This window comes from Polyodon spathula, chromosome 14, assembly GCF_017654505.1.
Source record: "Polyodon spathula isolate WHYD16114869_AA chromosome 14, ASM1765450v1, whole genome shotgun sequence".
Classification (NCBI taxonomy): Eukaryota; Metazoa; Chordata; class Actinopteri; order Acipenseriformes; family Polyodontidae; genus Polyodon; species Polyodon spathula.
Window position 1 is genome coordinate 203,017 of NC_054547.1, and position 23,506 is coordinate 226,522.

The 23,506-nt window shown below is 49.2% G+C and overlaps 1 protein-coding gene across 1 annotated transcript in view; it reads left to right on the top strand.

Moving 5' to 3' along the window:
* The first annotated feature begins 8,553 nt into the window (after nt 1–8,553).
* Nucleotides 8,554–23,506, top strand: part of LOC121326713 (ral guanine nucleotide dissociation stimulator-like 1) — a 29,031-nt gene continuing 14,078 nt past the window's right edge. Inside the window, exons 1-4 of the mRNA XM_041270122.1 lie at nt 8,554–9,687; nt 20,706–20,819; nt 22,562–22,770; nt 23,396–23,476. Coding sequence (XP_041126056.1) covers nt 9,499–9,687; nt 20,706–20,819; nt 22,562–22,770; nt 23,396–23,476 — 593 coding nt within the window. The 5' untranslated portion in view covers nt 8,554–9,498. The remainder of the gene's footprint in view (nt 9,688–20,705; nt 20,820–22,561; nt 22,771–23,395; nt 23,477–23,506) is intronic.

Consider the following 23,506-nt stretch of genomic DNA (forward strand, 5'->3'; position numbering starts at 1 on the left):
CCCGCTACACACTGACCCACTGCACTGACCCGCTACACACTGACCCACTGCACTGACCCGCTGCACACTGACCCACTGCACTGACCCGCTACACACTGACCCACTGCACTGACCTACTGCACTGACCCGCTACACACTGACCCACTGCACTGACCCACTGCACTGACCCACTACACACTGACCCGCTACGCGCTGACCCACTGCACTGACCCGCTACACGCTGACCCACTGCACTGACCCGCTACACACTGACCCACTGCACTGACCCGCTACACACTGACCCACTGCACTGACCCGCTGCACACTGACCCACTGCACTGACCCGCTACACACTGACCCACTGCACTGACCCGCTACACACTGACCCACTGCACTGACCCACTGCACTGACCCGCTACACACTGACCCGCTACGCGCTGACCCACTGCACTGACCCGCTACGCGCTGACCCACTGCACTGACCCGCTACACACTGACCCACTGCGCTGACCCGCTGCACACTGACCCACTGCGCACTGACCCGCTGCACACTGACCCACTGCACTGACCCGCTACACACTGACCCACTGCACTGACCCGCTACACACTGACCCACTGCACTGACCCACTGCACACTGACCCGCTACGCGCTGACCCACTGCACTGACCCGCTACGCGCTGACCCACTGCACTGACCCGCTACGCACTGACCCACTGCACTGACCCGCTACACACTGACCCACTGCGCACTGACCCGCTACGCACTGACCCACTGCACTGACCTACTGCACTGACCCGTTACACACTGACCCACTGCACTGACCCACTGCACTGACCCGCTGCACTGACCCACTGCACTGACCCACTGCACTGACCCACTGCACTGACCCGCTGCACTGACCCACTGCACTGACCCACTGCACTGACCTACTGCACTGACCCACTGCACTGACCCGCTACGCACTGACCCCTACTGTACTGACCCACTGCACTGACCCGCTACACACTGATCCACTGCACTCACCTGCCACACTGACCCACTGCACTGACCCGCTACACACTGACCCACTGCACTGACCCGCTACGCACTGACCCACTGCACTGACCCGCTACGCACTGACCCGCTACGCACTGACCCACTGCACTGACCCACTGCACTGACCCGCTACACACTGACCCACTGCACTGACCTACTGCACTGACCCGCTACACACTGACCCACTGCACTGACCCGCTACACACTGACCCGCTAGGCGCTGACCCACTGCACTGACCCACTGCAATGATCCGCTGCACTGACCCACTGCACTGACCTACTGCGCTGACCCGCTACACACTGACCCACTGCACTGACCCACTGCACTGACCCGCACACATCCGCCTGCCCTGAAAGAGAGTCGCGGAACTTCTTAAAACATTTTCTGTTTAATTATTAAAATCTTCAGTTTGCTGTCTCGTGTACACAGGGCAATCACCATGTAAATACTCCGATCAGTCTGACTGCGAGTGATGTATTTTACATGCACTGGAAAACAATGCTGATGAAAAACACACACAGAACCCGGAGCCGCCGCGGAGCTGAGGGCGCAGCTGCTGGTTTCAGCCTCCTGTGATGACTCCAGTTGGCCACTGGGGGTCAGCATTGCGCCGTGTCAGACGCTTGTATCACAGTGCAATGATTCTTCTTCACGATCTTCTGAACTAGCTGCTAGCTCGCGCAGACCCCGGCTGCTTCCAGCCTCCTCGAGCTTTTTCTGTTGGTTACCTCAGAGACTCAGAAGCTCAACACAACGAAGTCGGCGTATGAATTGAATTAATTAATCTTTAAAAAATGAAGTATCTTTACATTAATATAAATGTTCAATACCAGCATACCTAGGTAAGTGTAACTTCAGTTTAATCTTTGGTTTTTAAGGGATTTCATATAGAAAATACACGGACAATCTTGTGGTTTACCGTTTTCTGATTTTAAAGTATAAAATAAAAAGCTTGAATTAAAGTTGTTCACGGTTAGGAAGGCATATTCAGAATTAAAAGTTCAACTGGGTAAGTATAAGGTGAGCAGTGAGGATGTTAATAAAACTATCAGTGTTGTGTTACACCATTGAGTTTATTACAGGTTAAGAGGTAGGACAGGACAGATCTTAAATGTATCACATCCCACACTTATTGTAACTGGCTCTTAGGAAGGACTGGGGCAGATCTTAAATGTATCTGTACATTGTCACAGCCCACACTTACTGTAACTGGCAGCCAGAATGCACCAGATCACTCCACTTTTAAACACATTTTAGAAAATGATTCTTCAGTAAGTCCTCCCTCGCAGCGTGTCACTCAAAACAAGGACAGCATCAGCAGAGCTCTCACCCCAACTCTCTCTTTTATCATTACAGACAGCCAGACCGGTGCAAAGGAAAAAACAAAGATAATAGAGGTACACAGCAGAGTTCCACCTCTCTCCCCTTCCCCCTCGTGCACTCTCTCCCTGCTCTCCTCCCCTTCTCTGTCTGTCTCCTCCCCCTCTCCCTGCGCTCCTCTCCTGTCCTCTCAGCCTCTCTCCCTGCTCTCCTCCCCTTCTCTGTCTGTTTCCTCCCCCTCTCCCTGCGCTCCTTTCCTGTCCCCTCAGCCTCTCTCCCTGCTCTCCTCCCCTTCTGTCTCCTCCCCCTCTCCCTGTGCTCCTCTCCTGTCCCCTCAGCCTCTCTCCCTGCTCCCCTTCTCTGTCTGTCTCCTTCCCCCTCTCCCCACGCTGCTCTACTGTCCCCTCTTTCCCCTCTCACCCCCCACTCCCTGCTCTCCTCTCCTGTCCCCTCTTCCCCTCAGCCTCTCTCCTTGCTCTCCTCCCCTTCTCTGTCTGTCTCCTTCCTCCTCTCCTTGCTCTCCTCTCCTATCCCCTCTTTCCCCTCAGCCTCTCTCCCTGCTCTCCTCCCCTTCTCTGTCTGTCTTCTTCCCCCTCTCCCTGCTCTCCTTTCCCCTCAGCCTCTCTCCCTGCACTCCTCCCCTTCTCTGTCTGTCTCTTCCCCCTCTCCCTGTGCTGTTCTCCTGTCCCCTCTTTCCCCTCAGCCTCTCTCCCTTCTCTCCTATCATCATCCTTTCTGCTTTCTATTCTCTCCCCTTCCCCGCCACTCCCCACTTGCCTCTCCCATCTTCCTCCACTCTCTCTCCCATCTTCCCCTACTCTCCTCTTCCATCTTCCCCCACTCTCTCTCCAGCAGGAAGCAGTGTCGGAATGGGTTTTCGAGGATTTCTTTCTTGGCAGGAAGCTTCCCTAATATGGGGCTGTGTTCTGATGCTGGGATATTGGCAGAGCCGCTCTGCTCAACGGGCGACAGACAGTCTGATTGGTGTTCTTTTAAACAGCTCAGCAGCCACACTTCCAGGAATTGTTCTGTGAATCCCAGCAAGAGGAGGAAGCGTGTGAGTGTGAGTGTGTGAGAGTCTCCCCTCTCTCACAGCACAGAGAGGCCCAGCTCTGTGGTGCGTGCTGAGTGATTGCTGAGAGTTGTATCTCTGAGCCTGGTTCTGTCTCGGAGGATGTACAGCAGGACCAGCACACTGCTGGCCGCTCGACATGGACAGTTCTAGCACTGACCCGGGTTCTGGCCCAACACCATGGCGTATTTGCCTGCTCTGGTGAGTGTTTGGGGTTGTACTGCTGTGTATCTCTGCTGTAGTGACTGTAGGGATTTGTGCCTGGGAGTCTAGCTTTTTCTCCAGAGCACCAGTGATCATGTTTTTAAAACTACTGTGGCAGTGAACAACTTGGTTTCGTGGGGACGTCAGTGTGTAACGATACAGTACATTCAAATAAGCAAGAAAAGGAGTATGCTTTCCTCTCCTCCACTCTCTCACTAGCAGCCTGACAGCTTCATTAAAGAGACTGTGATTCATCAGCACTGAGCTGCACTGAAACCACTCTGCACAACATTGCATATTCATTGCACTGTACTGTCTCCATAACTAATACATCACATACATTCTGCTCTGCACTGTTTGACTGTGAGAAAACCCAATCATGCAGTAACAGGCAACTCTAGGGTTATATTTCAAAGCTCTGTACTGCAAACTGTTTGGACAAAAGTAGCTGCTAATGTTCCCAAACACAGAAATAAACTGCTGTATTTAATGCAGGGACATGTAAGCATTTTAGAGTTATTTCTTCTTTCTTTTAGAATTGTGATTGGGGTTCTTTCTTTCTTTTAGAATTGTGATTGGGGTTCTTTCTTTCTTTTAGAATTGTGATTGGGGTTCTTTCTTTCTTTTAGAATTGTGATTGGGGTTCTTTTAGAATTGTGATTGGGGTTCTTTCTTTTAGAATTGTGATTGGGGTTCTTTCTTTCTTTTAGAATTGTGATTGGGGTTCTTTCTTTCTTTTAGAATTGTGATTGGGGTTCTTTCTTCTAGAATTGTGATTGGGGTTCTTTCTTTTAGAATTGTGATTGGGGTTCTTTCTTTCTAGAATTGTGATTGGGGTTCTTTCTTTCTTTTAGAATTGTGATTGGGGTTCTTTCTTTCTAGAATTGTGATTGGGGTTCTTTCTTCTAGAATTGTGATTGGGGTTCTTTCTTTTAGAATTGTGATTGGGGTTCTTTCTTTCTTTTAGAATTGTGATTGGGGTTCTTTCTTTCTTTTAGAATTGTGATTGGGGTTCTTTCTTTTAGAATTGTGATTGGGGTTCTTTCTTTTAGAATTGTGATTGGGGTTCTTTCTTTCTTTTAGAATTGTGATTGGGGTTCTTTCTTTTAGAATTGTGATTGGGGTTCTTTCTTTCTTTTAGAATTGTGATTGGGGTTCTTTCTTTTAGAATTGTGATTGGGGTTCTTTCTTTCCTTCCAGAATGAGAGATGTTCATTTTAATTTCCATGACGTAAAGCGCTTTAGGTTGAAACGTTTTTCATTGAAATTAGGTTTCTAAACTCCGCACCACTAAGTGTTTGATAGTCAGACAGACAGGCAATGTGTTCATATGGAGCAATTTACTGTAGTGTATTAGAAGAATAGCAGTCTTCCAGTGAGTACCTAATGAAGATCTAGGCTGAGAATGTAAAGTAGTCTTACTTCACTATGTGAAACGCGGTTTGATTTGGCAGCTGCTGTTTCTCCTCTGAACTCCGAAGTGCCCTCAGTCAGGAAGCTGCTCACATCTGCTCCTGATCTGGCCTGCGGGTCGGGTTACAGCAGGGCGGGCCTGCTGGTTCTGCAGGCAATCTCTGGGGGTCCCCTTGTTAAAGTTTGTTGTGGTTCATTTCCATGCTTGTTTTACAATTTGCCATGTTTTTCTCATTACTTTGAACTATAATGTTAAATGCTGAGAAAAATTAATATTAACTTTCAACACGGGTGTCTTTTTCAATAGCTTGTTTTCCCAGATTTTACCAGACGTTACATTAGCAAGCCAGTGCTTATGTGCGTTTGTCTATTCTTTACAATGCTTTCCTGAAACTTTTCTACGCTTGCGTAAAAAGCTACACAACACACACACACTGGATTTGAGGAGAATACTTAAAACTTCAGCATAGAGCCTAGCGCAAGGGCTCTCAAACTGGGTTGGGGGAGCTCAGAGGGGTGAGACAAGCTTTCTGAATCCAGTGTGTGAACTATGCTGTTCTGTGCTCATCATATACATATACAACAACCCTCCGTCCCATAAAAACAGGCATGGTAAAATTGTAAGCAAAGTTTTTTCTGTGCTTTTACTGGGCTCTGCTACACTTTTCTGGGCTCTCCCTTGTTCTTGGTATCCAATTACAGCCAGCTGTGCACAGCGCACTCCGCAGAGCAGAGATCCACCGGGAAACTGGAGGAGTGAGAGTGTGTGTGTGTGTGTGTGTGTGTGTGTGTGTGTGTGTGTGTGTGAGAGTGTGGCAGAACCCACAGGCCTGGGTCTTGTTTTACCCACTCTAGGGATTAGGAAATGGATTGATTTAGCCTAGAACAAAGAAGAATTAAGAGGGGCTTTACTGGGGTCTTTAAAATCATAAAAAGAGTTCACATAGTTACAGGGTCAGAGGGAAGGAGACACTTCTTTACAGTGGTGAGGGTGTGCGATGGGTTGGGGTGCTGAAAAATCGGGATCCTTTAACACCCAACTTGTTTTCAGATCAATCAGGAACTGGAGGAGCACTGAGGGGCCAGACAGCCTCGTCTCGTTGGTCATTTTTCTCATGTTCTTATTAAACCCGAGTCTGACAGCAGGGAGGGATTTGCTCCCTCTCAATTTACAGTCTGTGGGCTTCCCTGTGCCTCTTTCAACAAGCCTGTGCCATTGGAACCAGCACAGTTCCCAGATGCACTCTGAGAGTAGTTCGACAGCACTGGACAGACACACAGAGAGTAAGAAGGACAGACAGGCAGGCAGGCAGGAGCCCAGTCTCTCATTTTCCACTGGCCCTAATCAACTTGTTTACATTTGAAATGAAGAAAAGATTCATTAAAAAGGGGACTTTGATTGTAGCAGCTGTTTACAGAGTGATAACATCCTGGCGGAGCTGCCTGTAAAGTCATTGACCCTCTTTATTGAGCTGTTAAAGATACAACGCTGTGAACACAGGGCAGGGTTAAATTGGGAGCCTCTTTTCTCAGAGACTTTATTTTTTATCCAGTTTAACTGGGACATTACCAGTTAAGAGGGCCTGGAAAGGGCTATCAGCTGGGCAGAGTAACCCTGAGTATAGAGGGGGCTATTCAACTGGTCTGCAGTGGTGGATTTTAATAAAGTCTTTAAATAGGACATACCTGCCTGCATTTACGCAATACACTGACGACAGTCCCATGCACTGGCAGGTGTTTGATTTTAACCTTGGTACACAGAGCCCTGTTGTAATGATGAAGGTAATGAGCAGTGATGGCATTGAGATCGATTCACTGGACCCCAGTGGCTTCACTCATTTCCAGTAAAGTCCCAAGCTGTCCTTCTCTGCACATTGTTAAGCACAATAAGAAATCTTTCTTTTTTTGTGCCATGGTCTCCTAGATGGAATCTAATGTGCTATGCACAGTCTCTGCAGGGCTGTGCTGGCAGTGAAGTTCTCTGTCCTTCATTTGAAGTGCTTGGCCAGTGAAGCCCCCAGCTCTGCTTTTAGATCAGGTGAAGGCTGTGACCCCGATTCCTGCGTGTCTAGGATAGCTTCAGACAAGAGCAGCTCCACTGCCTGGATAGACTTTGACTTCCTGCTCTGCAGTGTTACCGTAGTTACACAGTAATTACAAACAGGTCATCATGGTCATGCACAACAAAATGCCTAGTCTGCATCTTTTTATAGAGCTTTTTATAGGCAATAAAAGTAAGATATTAAACCCAATAATAGCTTGGCAGTGGAATGCCAGTCAGCATAGCCCCTGGGTGCAATGACTGTACCGAGATGGACAACATTTTAATACAACTTCCAGACAGATGCTGGGTGTATTATAGGCTCCTGATTGTTCGGTGGGTAGCTACCGATAGTCAAGTAGAGACTATTTCTCACGCACTGTTTGCTTTGTCAGGATCAGGTCTGTCATACAAAGAGTGCAAGAGAAAATACATTGTTAAATTGATTAGAGGTAGCCACCCACTGAACACTTAAGAACATATTTTATAAGACATTCAATCTTGTTTATGCACTGGGTGATGTAGTCGAGGTTTATAGCTGTAGTTGTCTTGGGACAGCTTAGCTTTACCTGGGAGTCAGAAGGACTAGTCCTGTATTCACTGTCGCTGGTCAGGGTGTGGTTAGGGAGTCAGAAGGACTAGTCCTGTATTCACTGGTCACTGTTGCTGGTCAGGGTGTGGTTAGGGAGTCAGAAGGACTAGTCCTGTATTCACTGTCGCTGGTCAGGGTGTGGTTAGGGAGTCACAAGGACTAGTCCTGTATTCACTGGTCACTGTTGCTGGTCAGGGTGTGGTTAGGGAGTCAGAAGGACTAGTCCTGTATTCACTGTCGCTGGTCAGGGTGTGGTTAGGGAGTCACAAGGACTAGTCCTGTATTCACTGGTCACTGTTGCTGGTCAGGGTGTGGTTAGGGAGTCATAAGGACTAGTCCTGTATTCACTGTCGCTGGTCAGGGTGTGGTTAGGGAGTCACAAGGACTAGTCCTGTATTCACTGGTCACTGTTGCTGGTTAGGGAGTCACAAGGACTAGTCCTGTATTCACTGTCGCTGGTCAGGGTGTGGTTAGGGATTCACAAGGACTAGTCCTGTATTCACTGTTGCTGGTCAGGGTGTGGTTAGGGATTCACAAGGACTAGTCCTGTATTCACTGTTGCTGGTCAGGGTGTGGTTAGGGATTCACAAGGTCTAGTCCTGTATTCACTGTCGCTGGTCAGGGTGTGGTTAGGGATTCACAAGGACTAGTCCTGTATTCACTGTCGCTGGTCAGGGTGTGGTTAGGGAGTCAGAAGGACTAGTCCTGTATTCACTGTCGCTGGTCAGGGTGTGGTTAGGGATTCACAAGGACTAGTCCTGTATTCACTGTCGCTGGTCAGGGTGTGGTTAGGGATTCACAAGGACTAGTCCTGTATTCACTGTCGCTGGTCAGGGTGTGGTTAGGGAGTCCTGTATTCACTGTTGCTGGTCAAGATTCACAACTAGTCCTGTATTCACTGTCGCTGGTCAGGGTGTGGTTAGGGATTCACAAGGTCTAGTCCTGTATTCACTGTCGCTGGTCAGGGTGTGGTTAGGGATTCACAAGGTCTAGTCCTGTATTCACTGTCGCTGGTCAGGGTGTGGTTAGGGATTCACAAGGTCTAGTCCTGTATTCACTGTTGCTGGTCAGGGTGTGGTTAGGGATTCACAAGGTCTAGTCCTGTATTCACTGTTGCTGGTCAGGGTGTGGTTAGGGAGTCAGAAGGTGTTTGCGGTTTCACTGTGGTTACTTTTTAACTCGGGACTATAAAGCTCTAAAACTGACTGACACAAAGTCTAAACCCTCATCTCCAGCGTCACACTCTGGCACAGCCTATAATAAAAACATATTGCTGTTGTGATGTTAAGATTTCTGAGGCGTGATTGGAGGTGACCCTCTCTCCTCCCACTCCCACCCACGCGCTCCAGGCCAGGTTTTCCAGCTCTCTCTCTCTCACGTCTCCAGCGCTGACATCACTGCTGCACTCCTAGTCTATAGTGTAGCTAGTGTGAACAGCAGGCTCTGCTCACACACACCAGGGAGAGAGAGACACACACACAGCGCTGAGACACAGAGCTGTGCTGGACAGTCCTGCACACATGTGACACAGCAAGGGAATCCCAGCAGGGCAAACTGGGAGCACAAACTGGCATATACTGGGGGCAGAACACTTTGAACAAGTACTGACTGGGAATAGGAAATCCAGAACCAGTAGAAATCAGGAGCTGATAACTCTGGCCAGCACAGGCAGACACACTTTCAACCAACAAAACTGTGTCGAGAAAGAGAGGAAGAGAGGAAGAGGAGTACTGAACCATGCCAGCAGCCCTGCAAACCAGCTCATAAAGAACAGGAAACCACTGCAGTGCTGCTCTGTTTCTCTGTCTGGTGCAGTGGTGCTGAGGTGCCCGGCTCGCTCATGATCTCACACTGCCCTTTCGGGGTGCTGCATCCCTGGAGCCCCACCAGAGAGACCCCCTTCCTCTTCGACCGGCGCCGCTCCATCATCAGAGACATCCAGCAGAGCCTGGAGCTGGAGCTGCTGGAGGAGCCCAACGTGGCCCTGCAGAGATATCAGGCAAAGGCCCCTGAGGACAACGGCTCCTGGGTGCGTGAGTCTCAGCTCTGTAGAGGAGAGAGAGGGGGGAGAGAGAGGGGAAGGGGACAGGAGAGAGCAGCAAGGAGAGTGGGGATAGAGGAGAGAAGGGGAGAGAGGGGACAGGAGAGATGAGCGAGGAGAGTGGGGATAGAGGAGAGAAGGGGAGAGAGGGGACAGGAGAGATGAGCGAGGAGAGGGGAGAGGATGGGAGAGAGGAGCGAGGAAAGGGGAGAGGGGAGGGGATGGGAGAGAGCAGCGAGGAGAGGTGATGGGAGAGAGGGGATAGGGGAGAGGGGAGAGGGAGCGAGAGTCAGAGATGAGAGAAGAGAAAGCATTGTCTTAGAAAAAATGTTCAGCGATTAGAGCTCAGTGATTAGAGAGCGCTGGGCTGCAGTTTGGAAGACGTGGATTTGAGTAGCTCAGTGGTTTTATTGCTGGGCTGCAATGTGGGAGGAAGTGGGTTTGAATAGCTAAATGGTTAGAGGGCTGGGCTGCAGTGTGGGAGGCAGTGGGTTTGAGTAGCTCAGTGATTACAGTGCTGGGCTGCAGGGTGAGAGGCAGTGGGTTTGAGTAGCTCAATGATTACAGTGCTGGGCTGCAGTGTGGGAGGCAGTGGGTTTGAGTAGCTCAGTGATTACAGTGCTGGGCTGCAGTGTGGGAGGCAGTGGGTTTGAGTAGCTCAGTGATTACAGTGCTGGGCTGCAGTGTGGGAGGCAGTGGGTTTGAGTAGCTCAATGGTTAGAGTGCTGGGCTGCAGTGTGGAAGGCAGTGGGTTTGAGTAGCTCAGTGGTTACAGTGCTGGGCTGCAGTGTGGAAGGCAGTGGGTTTGAGTAGCTCAGTGGTTACAGTGCTGGGCTGCAGTGTGGGAGGCAGTGGGTTTGAGTAGCTCAATGATTACAGTGCTGGGCTGCAGTGTGGGAGGCAGTGGGTTTGAGTAGCTCAATGATTACAGTGCTGAGACTGCACTTTACATTTTCTCTTGTATACAGTTTACACCATTTCTTTTTCTAAAATGAAAAGCAGGTTAATGTTAATGATTCAAAGCTGCTCTTTGCTCTTTCTTGCTGATCTGTGTTGTTAGCAGCTTGTTTCCCTTCCTGTAGTATAGTGGTGCACACTTTGCTCAGGGTCTCCGGTCTGCATTTCCTGCTCAGCAGTTCTGTGAGTCTCAAGACTGGTCTAGGGGAAGCTTTCCAACTCCGACATGCAGGCGAATCACGTGCTTTCACAGAAAGCAAGTTTACATGCCTTAGTGTATCAAGGGGCTTGCTAACAACATACTCGCTGTGACGCACACCCTTCCCATCTGTGTGCAGGGTTTTGTACAAGGTTTATGATTGCTTTCCTTTTCTAGCGGTTTCCTGGTCTCCCTCCCCTTCCTCCCTGCTTTACAGCGCTTTCATGACAGCACCTCGCAGCACTTTTAACTTTGTCAACAGCTATCAATACTCAGCTTCAGAAATAACAAGCGCTGGCAAAAGAGTCTTCGCTTGCCTAAGGAGTGAGGAGGGTGAGCTGTGAGTGAGCTGGCCTCCCTGACCTGTAGTGACACCTCAGTGTCCAGGCCAGACCTGACCAGCAGCAGTATGAGGTGCATGTCAGTCAGATAGGATAGCTCTAAGGAACCCCACCACTTTCATGCAATACTGATCTAACCTGACTGCGGGTACACTGTAAACTCCTTGAGTCACTGGCCTGTGCAGTCACACTACAGTCTGCCTTCCTATAGTAAAAGCACAGCAAAGTGGAATAAAGAATTATAAGGATCAGTGTGATTCACTGCAGCTTTGCTGCCTCATTTTTCTATAAAGAGGTGATGGAAGTCAGGCTGGGCGTCTGTGGGAAATCCTGCACTAGCATTCCCAGTTGTTTTTTTTTGTTATCTTTTTGCAAAAGTGAGACGTTTTTCTTTCCTTGCTGAAAGAAACTGACCGGTGCCAAGTTTTCTACTGTTGCAAAATCTGCATCAGAGGAGCTGTGAAACACGGCAGAGTCACAGGGCGTTAGAGGAGCTGTGAAACACGGCAGAGTCACAGGGCGTTAGAGGAGCTGTGAAACACGGCAGAGTCACATGGCATTAGAGGAGCTGTGAAACACGGCAGAGTCACAGGGCGTTAGAGGAGCTGTGAAACACGGCAGAGTCACAGGGCGTTAGAGGAGCTGTGAAACACGGCAGAGTCACAGGGCGTTAGAGGAGCTGTGAAACACGGCAGAGTCACAGGGCGTTAGAGGAGCTGTGAAACACGGCAGAGTCACAGGGCGTTAGAGGAGCTGTGAAACACGGCAGAGTCACAGGGCGTTAGAGGAGCTGTGAAACACGGCAGAGTCACAGGGCGTTAGAGGAGCTGTGAAACACGGCAGAGTCACAGGGCGTTAGAGGAGCTGTGAAACACGGCAGAGTCACAGAGCGTTAGAGGAGCTGTGAAACACTGCAGAGTCACAGAGCGTTAGAGGAGCTGTGAAACACGGCAGGCGATTCCACTAGACACACATTTAGAAGATTTAAGAGACTGGTTTTTCCGTGTTAATCAAGGTTACAGTAATAATATATGTAAAGATGCAATATTGCTTATTAGATTAGCTATGATACAAAAGCACTAGCTTTCAAGACCTCAAAAGCCTCTTCTTCAAGAAAGCTGGTGATTTTGTTCCATAGTTAATCTAATAAGCAGAAACCTATGTTTTAATGATGTTTCCATCCCATTAGCCGCACTGCAGGCTAACCACCCTCTCCACTGAGCTGGAGTTGTTTTTCAAGCTGGTGGTGGACGTGGTAATGACTGTTAATATGTTTACAAGTATTTTGTTTTGTGTTTTTTCTGGTAAGGGAAACAGCCCTGTTTCTGAACAAGATTAAGGCTATTCACTGGTTGTGCAAGATGTTTCCATTTTTCTGGAACAAAGAACTCTTTATGCAGGTCATGTGTGGGAGCTTAACAGAGGACCAGGGCCCAGACACCGGCTTTGTAAAGTGTAATAAAGCACAGTGAAAGCACGATGCAGCTTAGGTGAGCATTGTAATGCACAGACAGGTATGATAAAGCATATTACAAAACAAAGCAAAACATGGTAAATGCATAATATAACCATGGGAAAACTTCTAAGTGGCAGTGTATCACTGCTAGTTGGGGGGGGGGGGGGGGGGGGGGGGGGGGGGGGGGGGGGGGGGGGGGGGGGGGGGGGGGGGTTACAGCTGATTAACGCAGACTCGTTGAATAATTTATAACTATTGCACAGTGCAGTAATGTCACAGGACGCTTTGAAACAGGAATAGATCTGGCAGTAGAGAAAGTTAATGTGCAATAAGAAATGTTCTACAGGTCTCGGGGCAAAGACTATACTGTCTTCAGTCACGGACTGTACTGTAGAATAGGTCAGGAGATCTGCTGAGGGGCAAGGGGGAGGCAGGGTGTAAGACTTGTTTACGAATGATCTGAGGTGCCCAGGCAGGGTGAATGCAAAACAAACTGGACTGTCATCAGAGCAAAGCGCCTGTGTAACTGCTTTAGCATTACTGGTTTTACTGGGATCCAGTATTGACGCCGGAGTGGAATCGTTCACAAAAACAAATTCTTAGTGGAGATTGTTGGATTATTATTACAGAACGTTCCCTCGCAAGCAGACATGCGTTCCAATAACAATGCAGACGGCAGCCAGTGATACAAAATATATGCAAGCATTAAAAAGGTCTAGTGATTACACATACACATACTGATACACAGACACAGACAGAGACACACACACACACACACACACTTATACACAGAGACACACACGCACACACACAGAGACACACTCATACACAGACACACACGCACATACACACACTCATACACACACACTCATATACACAGACACACAGAGACACACACGCACTCATACAGAGACACACACACACGCACATACACACACTCATATACACAGACACACAGAGACAGACACACACACACACGCACACTTATACACAGAGACACACACGCACTCATACAGAGACACACACACACACAAAGCCCCAACAACTTAAGTACTACTATTCCTGGCCTTTTAGCAATCTAAAACTATTTGCTTCTCAGTTTTGTGTTATTTACATTGAATTTTCTCTTTTAAAAAAGCAGGAGTTAATTAAAGACTGGCCGAGTTTTTTGACAGCAGGTCACAAGTATCCTCTGAATGACAGGCTGAAGTCCAACACACAAATCAAAAGGGGGCTCAAACAGCAATTCAGCGTTCCAGGCTTGTGTTTGTTCAAGGAGCAGACCTTCCTCACTCACATTCTCTCTCTTTCTCATTAGTGTGCTGCATGTGTTCATGAGGGGGAAGGAGGGAATTCAAACTTCATCTTTAGTAATAAAGCTAAATATACCGTTATTTACTGCTGCTGCAGTACTGCATTCATTCAAGGAAATAATTCCAATCATACTTACATGGCAGTTTAATCATTTCTAATCCGCTGCAGTGTGGCTGCTTCAGCAGCACTGTGTGTCTTCTGCAGTAAAAGGCACAGTGCAGTTTGTAATAAATCAGCTTGTCTGCAGCCCCCCTCTCTCTGGGAGAGCAGGGGCAGGATCTCAGTTTCACTGCTTGTGTGAAGAGCTGAACTCCTGGCTCATGTATCTGTCTCTAGAGCTGATTTTAAGATCCTGTTCCTTCTCATAAGGCGTTACATGGTCTTGCTCATTGTATCTCACTGAATTAGTATCTGCATGCACCCCTGGCCGTGCACTGTGCTCACAGGAGTTCAGTTGGAAGGGTTAAAATGCGCTATGTAAGTGCAGTGGTGTTGCTGCTGGTGCTACCGCCTGTATCACCAGGCTGATAACAAGGTCTCTTCAAACTGTTGGTTTAGTCTGGTCGGGGTTAGGGCTCTGTTTTGATTCTGGAACAAATGACCCCCCCCCCCCCCCCCCCCCCCATCCCCCTGAGTTGAATCTGTGGTCCAAGAGCTAGCCATGTGAATGCTGTCGTATGAGCCTCTCACTCAGGACCCCTCAGGGCTTATCATGATTCCTCATAAGTGAGTGACCCCACGCTCTGCAATCCTACTTACTTAAACTACAGGCAGGCAGAGACAGGCGAGGGAGAGGCTTTAATCTCTAAAAAATGGTATTCTGTAGATTTTGGACCCCACCTCCTCTTCTGGCTCCTGTTGTTATAAAAACAAAAAAAAAAGCTCCTAATCTTACTGCCTCTTAAGAGAGACCGAGCCACTGACTGCACTGTCTGGGATTACAATGCGGCCACTCTCACTTATTAGGAGATATACTGGATTATTCATGCTGGATAGAGCACTGAGACACAGCATCTGGTTTATAAACCTTATTAAAAAAACAACATCTGCAGATGGAAGAGGAGGGAAGTAAAGAATCAGCCAGGGTAAGGGTTAGGGTTGGGTTTGGTTGGGTTTAGGGGTAAGGCTGCCTCCTGTTTCTCGCTGGGAGCTGGTTGAGATCTGAACAAGGTTTTGTCAGCGTTATGCTTTGTGTTTATTTGAAATAATGCAGTACAATCTCTCTCCTATTGTTAATGTTTGTTTAACTGATCTGCAGTTTGTTAATGGTGCAGTGCCTGGGTCTCTGTTGAAAAGAAGTGCTTTGAAAAGTTACAAGAGGTAAATCAGTCTGGTAACTTCTGAGGTCCACAAGTATGAGATCACTTTGTTTATTTTGAATGTACAGTTTAATATTTTAATTGGAGCGTTCAGGATGTAGAGCACACTGTCACACAAATTCACACGCATGCTCACACGTTGCTCGTACACAGAAGATCATGCCACTGCTGGTTTATTTTGTTGAAACACTTACTGTTTATTGTGGTGTTGAAGAGACCCCCCTCTCCTCTGTGAGACAATTTTAATGATATGTTACCAGTACAAAGTGACAGCACGTTTGAATGATATGTTATCAGTGACAGCACACTGTTACAGATCCCACTGTCTGAGCTCTTAATTCACTTCCTGCTACTTTCTGTTTTAAAAGCGTACTGACCGCATCCCATTGAATTGTGGGTTCAGGATTTCTATATTGATTTTTCAGACAGCTAGGAGTCAGGTCTCAGTGGCTCTCAGACTGTAGACAGTGGGGTTCATTAGATGCAAGGTGTCGTGGCCTTTCCCATCCTGCACTCTCGACAACGAGAGGAGCTTCCCAGAGCCATGGGGATACTGGGAATGAGGCTGGCTGCGCACCTCAGTCTCCAGGGAGACTCCAGACTCACCGAATGTGACGTCACAGCAACGAGCAGACCCTGAGAACCAGCTGCACTCCAGATGTGAAGCAGCGGCCTGCTATCTCTCCAGCCGCTCTTCTGAAACAAGCCACTCAAGTGCTGAGTCAGAGACGAGAGGACTCGGCAAAACCAAACAAATAACAAGGACAGCTAAAGCACAGGCAAGACTATGAAAAATAACCACAAAACATGTTTTAACTAAAACGCTTAGATAAGCATTGACTGACAAACATGCACACACACACAGTGACAGGTGGACCACGCCCCCCCAACACACACACTTACTGACACTGACAAACCCAAACTGCACATCACTGTCTGTGCTGAAACACTGACAAACCCAAACTGCACATCACTGTCTGTGCTGAAACACTGACAAACCCAAACTGCACATCACTGTCTGTGCTGAAACACTGACAAACCCAAACTGCACATCACTGTCTGTGCTGAAACACTGACAAACCCAAACTGAAGCATGATGAAAAATACAATAAAAGCAAATCTCACACAGACTATATACATAATAATATATAATAATAATAATAATAATAATATACATAATACACAATGAAAACCAAATACTATATCATCGAGTAAATTGAAACTAAACGGAATTGCTCAATTGTGGGAACCCCCTTCCCTCTCTCTCTTTCCTCCATCATGTCTCAACTGGAGGAATTCCTCCCATTGTGCAATCTGCTATTGAACAGTCTGGCTGAAATAATCCACGTCTGTGTGTGTGAGAGAGAGAGAGAGAGAGAGAGAGAGAGAGGGAGAGAGAGAGGAGGGGGGGGGGGGGAACATAAAATGGTAACTGTGCAACTTCTTCATTTATTTTTGCAAAGCAGTTTTAGTTTTTATTTTTGGTTGCTTTTTTTGCTTTTGTTGGGTGTTTATGTGCGACGGAGCGATGGAGTGAAAGAGTGGGTGTTGTGATGGATGGATGGATTGGGGGCGTTCTTCTAGTTTAGTATGGGAAAGTAATGGATGGACGGACAGGGGGCTCAAACCATAACACAGTGACTTCGGTTATTAATATTCTCATTGTCGCACACTACTTTAAAAAAAAAAAAGATTTCGTTAGTAATTCAGCTTGTATTGCAAATATTTTACAGCAAAAATACACAAACATTCATGAACTTTGTAAGCCACTGTTGTCAACACATGTGATAAAGAAGAGTGCTGTAGTGGTGTTAGCGAGCAGTAACTGGGAGAGCGGTCCCACTGCTAATGCAGCTGTGATAGAGTGCTGCAGTGGTGTTAGCGAGCAGTAACTGGGAAAGCGGTCCCACTGCTAATGCAGCTGTGATAGAGTGCTGCAGTGGTGTTAGCGAGCAGTAACTGGGAAAGCGGTCCCACTGCTAATGCAGTGGTGTTAGCGAGCAGCAGCGGTCCCACTAATGTGATAGCTGTGATAGAGTGCTGCAGTGGTGTTAGCGAGCAGTAACTGGGAAAGCGGTCCCACTGCTAATGCAGCTGTGATAGAGTGCTGCAGTGGTGTTAGCGAGCAGTAACTGGGAAAGCGGTCCCACTGCTAATGCAGCTGTGATAGAGTGCTGCAGTGGTGTTAGCGAGCAGTAACTGGGAGAGCGGTCCCACTGCTAATGCAGCTGTGATAGAGTGCTGCAGTGGTGTTAGCGAGCAGTAACTGGGAAAGCGGTCCCACTGCTAATGCAGCTGTGATAGAGTGCTGCAGTGGTGTTAGCGAGCAGTAACTGGGAGAGCGGTCCCACTGCTAATGCAGCTGTGATAGAGTGCTGCAGTGGTGTTAGCGAGCAGTAACTGGGAAAGCGGTCCCACTGCTAATGCAGCTGTGATAGAGTGCTGCAGTGGTGTTAGCGAGCAGTAACTGGGAGAGCGGTCCCACTGCTAATGCAGCTGTGATAGAGTGCTGCAGTGGTGTTAGCGAGCAGTAACTGGGAGAGCGGTCCCACTGCTAATGCAGCTGTGATAGAGTGCTGCAGTGGTGTTAGCGAGCAGTAACTGGGAAAGCGGTCCCACTGCTAATGCAGCTGTGATAGAGTGCTGCAGTGGTGTTAGCGAGCAGTAACTAGCGGCTGCTAATGCAGATAGAGTGCTGCAGTGGTGTTAGCGAGCAGTAACTGGGAGAGCGGTCCCACTGCTAATGCAGCTGTGATAGAGTGCTGCAGTGGTGTTAGCGAGCAGTAACTGGGAGAGCGGTCCCACTGCTAATGCAGCTGTGATAGAGTGCTGCAGTGGTGTTAGCGAGCAGTAACTGGGAGAGCGGTCCCACTGCTAATGCAGCTGTGATAGAGTGCTGCAGTGGTGTTAGCGAGCAGTAACTGGGAAAGCGGTCCCACTGCTAATGCAGCTGTGATAGAGTGCTGCAGTGGTGTTAGCGAGCAGTAACTGGGAGAGCGGTCCCACTGCTAATGCAGCTGTGATAGAGTGCTGCAGTGGTGTTAGCGAGCAGTAACTGGGAGAGCGGTCCCACTGCTAATGCAGCTGTGATAGAGTGCTGCAGTGGTGTTAGCGAGCAGTAACTGGGAAAGCGGTCCCACTGCTAATGCAGCTGTGATAGAGTGCTGCAGTGGTGTTAGCGAGCAGTAACTGGGAGAGCGGTCCCACTGCTAATGCAGCTGTGATAGAGTGCTGCAGTGGTGTTAGCGAGCAGTAACTGGGAGAGCGGTCCCACTGCTAATGCAGCTGTGATAGAGTGCTGCAGTGGTGTTAGCGAGCAGTAACTGGGAAAGCGGTCCCACTGCTAATGCAGCTGTGATAGAGTGCTGCAGTGGTGTTAGCGAGCAGTAACTGGGAAAGCGGTCCCACTGCTAATGCAGCTGTGATGCTGGAATAAGTTCACGGTGCTTTATGATTTCTGCACCGCTCTGTGTTTCAGTCGTGCTGCGGGTTTGATTCGCACTGGGGCGGTCTCCTTTGTATTTGTTTATTCGCTCCACCTGCGGTAACGATAACAAAGCTTGATTTTGTTTAACAAGAAACATCTATTATTTTTTAAAATGTTTTTGGTTCAACAGCGGCGCAATTCAACAATCGTAATACCAGCTTAGGAACGGTGCTGAAAACAACTTTCTTCAGTGTAAAGAAATTAATATTGAACACAGAGAGGACTGCCGCTATTATTATTATTATTATTATTATTATTATTATTATTATTATTATTATTATTATTATTATTATTATTATTGAATGCAGAGGACAGTCGCTGCACATTTTACAAACATTACTTCATTATAGTTTCGTAGTTGGAGACTATCTGCTTACGATTCATTCCAGTTCTCTGCTAAGTCATTATTTTTGTTAAGCACTTTTTTGCTTCGCTGTGTTGCCTGTAACGCTTTCAAAGCTGTCTGCTTGCTTGGCGGGTTGATGTCGAACTCGGCGAATCTTGCTCCCAGTTACAGTATCTTATTGACTGGATGACGCAGCTCGGCTCTGAAGCGCACTGACTCGCTTCAATGTAAACTTGTGTTTATTGCAGGACAATACAGGCACGTCACATACAGCTGCTCGAGACACACACATCAGTGCAATGTGTTTATTACATATAGAGATTAGTAATATGATATACAGGGTGACATTGCGTTTTGAAGTGTTTCGGATTTTTAAAACCCGATTACCATTGTCTCCAGTGTAGTGGAAATGATGACGTTGTTCGATATTGTAATTCTGCAGCACATTTAACGCAGCAGTAGTGGCTGTATAGAAGGCATTCTTGTTATAGTGCTCGATACCCTCCTGGTATGTTGAGAGTAATATAATGTATTTTAATCAATAGCATGGGGATGTCGCGGTGTCTGTATTGCAATGTAACCGCTTGTCTGAGGCATGGGCCGGAATGTCAGTGTTTAGCGCGTTGTTGTAAGCGGGCTCCAGGCGCTTTGGGATAGGTGAGGCTGTGCTTGTTTTCGCGTTGCATCGCCAGTGTGGGGTATCCTGAAGTAAACGGGGCGGTGGGGTTAGGACGTGCAGGCTCAAAGGCAGCAGCTCCGCGCTCCTCCATTCACACAGGGAGCAGGTTTCTGCACAGGGTGGCTGTCGAAGTGGAGAGGTAAGGCTGCATGCTGGCCAGTTGAGATTTCTTACCGTTTAGTAGATATGTGCGCATTGCTTGGGTTTAAGCTGGCGATGGCTTGATGTCACTCCGGGTTTTTGATTCAAGCAGGTCTTGTGCTTTTCTGGGCTGTTAAAGAGCAGTTTGTCTCTGGTTGTGTGCGCTGGAAAACAACACAGATTGTAAAAACACGTATTTAGTGCCCGCGGCTGTACCAAAAACCAGGAAAGGGACTGGAGCCGGGACTGGTCATTCTGGAGAGGGGAGAGCGAGGAAATCTGAGGGGTACACAGTGACCACAGAGACTGCAAGCTGATTGGCTGGTTGGGTTTGGGGACAGTGGCACTAGAACAATTTTTAAAGGAGGGGGTGCTGAAAGCCATTGAACAAAACTGTAACCCCTGTATATGATGGAAGCCATGCAAGGCCAGAGGGTGATTCCGCACCCCTAGCTCCAGCGACCCTGTTTGGGGGTGTCTCTTGGTTGGTTGTTTGGGGTCTTTGTCATTCTAAGGCGCTCTATACATTTGAGTTGTTGTTGTGTGTGTTGGAGGGGAGGGGTGTGGGGTGCTGTCTCTCAGATGACTGATTGTGCTGTTTGGGTTTCAAAATGTCTCTCAGATATCTGGTTGGGTTAGGGGGTGTGTCTCTCGATTGGCTGTTTTGTTGAGATTGGCTAGTTGGGTTAGGGGATGCCTCCTACTTGGCTGGTTGGGTTAAGGCGGTGTCTCCTGATTGGCTGGTGACCACTGTCTGTTCCCCACAGCAGAGTTCCGTCCAGGACTGGGGAGAGGAGGTGGAGGAGGGAGCCGTCTACAGTGTCACACTCAAGAGGGTCCAGATCCAACAGGCTGCCAACAAGGGAGCACGCTGGCTGGGGGTGAGTACAGAGCACCCTGCCTCCCAGGAAACAGCAAGACAGCTTAATACAGGTCTGAACAAGGGAGCGCGCTGGCTGGGGGTAAAGTATATTAATAAACACGACGATGGCTGATCTTTGGCTGGGGTGGCTCTCTGCAGCCTGTTGGATCTCGTTTTCTTACTGTAAAAGAGAGCCGGCTCTTTCTCTGGAATTCCCAGCTGATGCAACGCAGGCCCTGGTTTCTGATTCAAGAAGCGATAGAGAGAGCCCACGCAGGACTCCATCCAGCTCCTCTCTCAGGGCAGTGGAGACTCCGCCCAGCTCCTCTCTCAGGGCAGTGGAGACTCCGCCCAGCTCCTCTCTCAGGGCAGTGGAGACTCCGCCCAGCTCCTCTCTCAGGGCAGTGAAGACTCCGCCCAGCTCCTCAGGGTAGTGGAGACTCCGCCCAGCTCCTCTCTCAGGGCAGTGGAGACTCCGCCCAGCTCCTCTCTCAGGGCAGTGGAGACTCCGCCCAGCTCCTCTCTCAGGGCAGTGGAGACTCCACCCAGCTCCTCTGTCAGGGCAGCGAGGACTCCGCCCAGCTCCTCTCTCAGGGCAGTGGGGACTCCACCCAGCTCCTCTCTCAGGGCAGTGGAGACTCCGCCCAGCTCCTCTCTCAGGGCAGTGGAGACTCCACCCAGCTCCTCTGTCAGGGCAGCGAGGACTCCGCCCAGCTCCTCTCTCAGGGCAGTGGGGACTCCACCCAGCTCTGCTCGCACCAGACCCCCTGTGTGTGTGTTCTCCACAGTGGTGCTCCCCTCACACAGACTCCCATCCAGAGCTCCTGCAAAGTTCAAGTCCCAGTCGCTAAGGACGAGGAAACAGGATTCCGCTTTTATGAAAGACTCACAGCAATGAATCATCGCGATGTCTGCTGTGATAGATAGAGCAAACATACGATGCCTTACCTTGCTTTCCCCGTAGTTCTATCATGCCTTGTTTGCCTTGTTTATTAATATGCATTACCAAACCTCGCTATTGTTTACAATGCTTTTCTATACTTGGCCATGACTTCATTGTGCTTTATTCCACTTTGCTGTGCTTTTACTGTGGGAGTGGGAGCAGAGGGCAGGGTTCCCCCAATCTTCTTGGCCCCCTCTCTCAGAAAAGAAAGCAATGTTTGTGTTGTCTGTTTTTTTTCCCTGAGGTCAGCAGATAGTTCCCTCGAATGAAATGTTTTTCTGACAAGCTCCAGAATCTCATTCAAATGGAACAAGAGTTTGTACTCGTGGAGGAAAAGAAAAAAAAAGTGTTGTTCTTTTTTTACAATCAGAGAGAGAGAAAGAGAGAGAGAGATAGAGAGAGAGAGAGAGAGAGAGAGAGAGAGAGAGAGAGAGAGAGAGAGAGAGAGAGAGAGAGAGAGAGAGACAGGATTTGATTAAAACCAGATTGAATGGTTTCCTGTTCTAGCGTGCTAAAGCTAAGGCTTCTCTCTTTACTGCTGTACCCACAATGCCTCCCTCTCTCCCAAGACTGCCAGGATACATCTGCAAGCGGTCTAGGAGCAAAGCAGGAGCACAACATTCGTGATCTGGGAGAGGGAAGGAAAGGGAAGGAGAATGAGTAGAGAGGGAGGAGGGAGAGAGCAGGGTGCCCTGTCAGATAAAGGGAACACAACCTTATCCTTCTCCAGCTGTCAAAGAGAGAGTCTCCATTCATCTGCCACAGTGTGCACTGTGTCCAGCCCTGTCCGTCAGTCCTCTGCTCTGTCCCCCCCCCAGGTGGATGGTGACCGGCTGCCCCCCGGTCACACGATCAGCCAGCTAGAGACGTGTAAGATCCGCTCCATCAAGGCCGGGACGCTGGAGCGGCTGGTGGAGACGCTGCTGACTGCCTTCGGGGACAACGACTTCACTTACATCAGCATCTTCCTGTCCACATACCGGGCCTTCGCCAGCCCTGCGGACGTGCTGGGACTGCTGCTCGACAGGTGAGGGAGCAGAGAGGGGCGAGGGGCGAGGGGTGAGGGTGGGGCGAGGGAGCAGGGAGGGGCAAGGGAGCAGGGAGGGGTGAGGGATGCTGCTCGACAGGTCCCCGAGGGGCGAGGGGCGAGGGGTGAGGGTGGGGCGAGGGGGAGTCCCTCGTCCCTCCAGGGAGGGGCGAGGGGTGAGGAGGGGCGAGGGAGCATTGAGGGGGTGAGGGAGTCCCTCCCCGCTCCGGGCTAGGGGTGAGGGTGCATGGAGGGGCGAGGGAGCAGGGAGAGGCGAGGGGTGAGGGGCATGGAGGGGCGAGGGGCAGGTAGGAGGGGCGAGGGGCATGGAGGGGTCAGGGTGCATGGAGGGGCGAGGGTGCATGGAGGGGCGAGGGAGCAGGGAGGGGTGAGGGAGTAAGGAGAGGCGAGAGGTGAGGGTGCATGGAGGGGCTAGAGAGGGAGCAGGGAGGGATCTGTATGTATATCTTCTCGGTGTGGGTCTAATTATTTGAAGACTACTGTACTTGTTAACTTTAACATATGCAGTAACAGAGCAGCACAGGAACACATTTTGCCTCTCTGTGTGTAATTCTCTCTCTCTCTCTCTCTCTCTCTCTCTCTCTCTCTCTCTCTCTCCACTCAGGTACGCGAACCTGGAGAGCACTGGCAGTGACGAGCCTGGCAGCCCCACCAGCCCCCCTGACAGCAAAGCAGCTGTGCGCAAGTAAGAGACTTCTAGTGTGTGTGTGTGCGT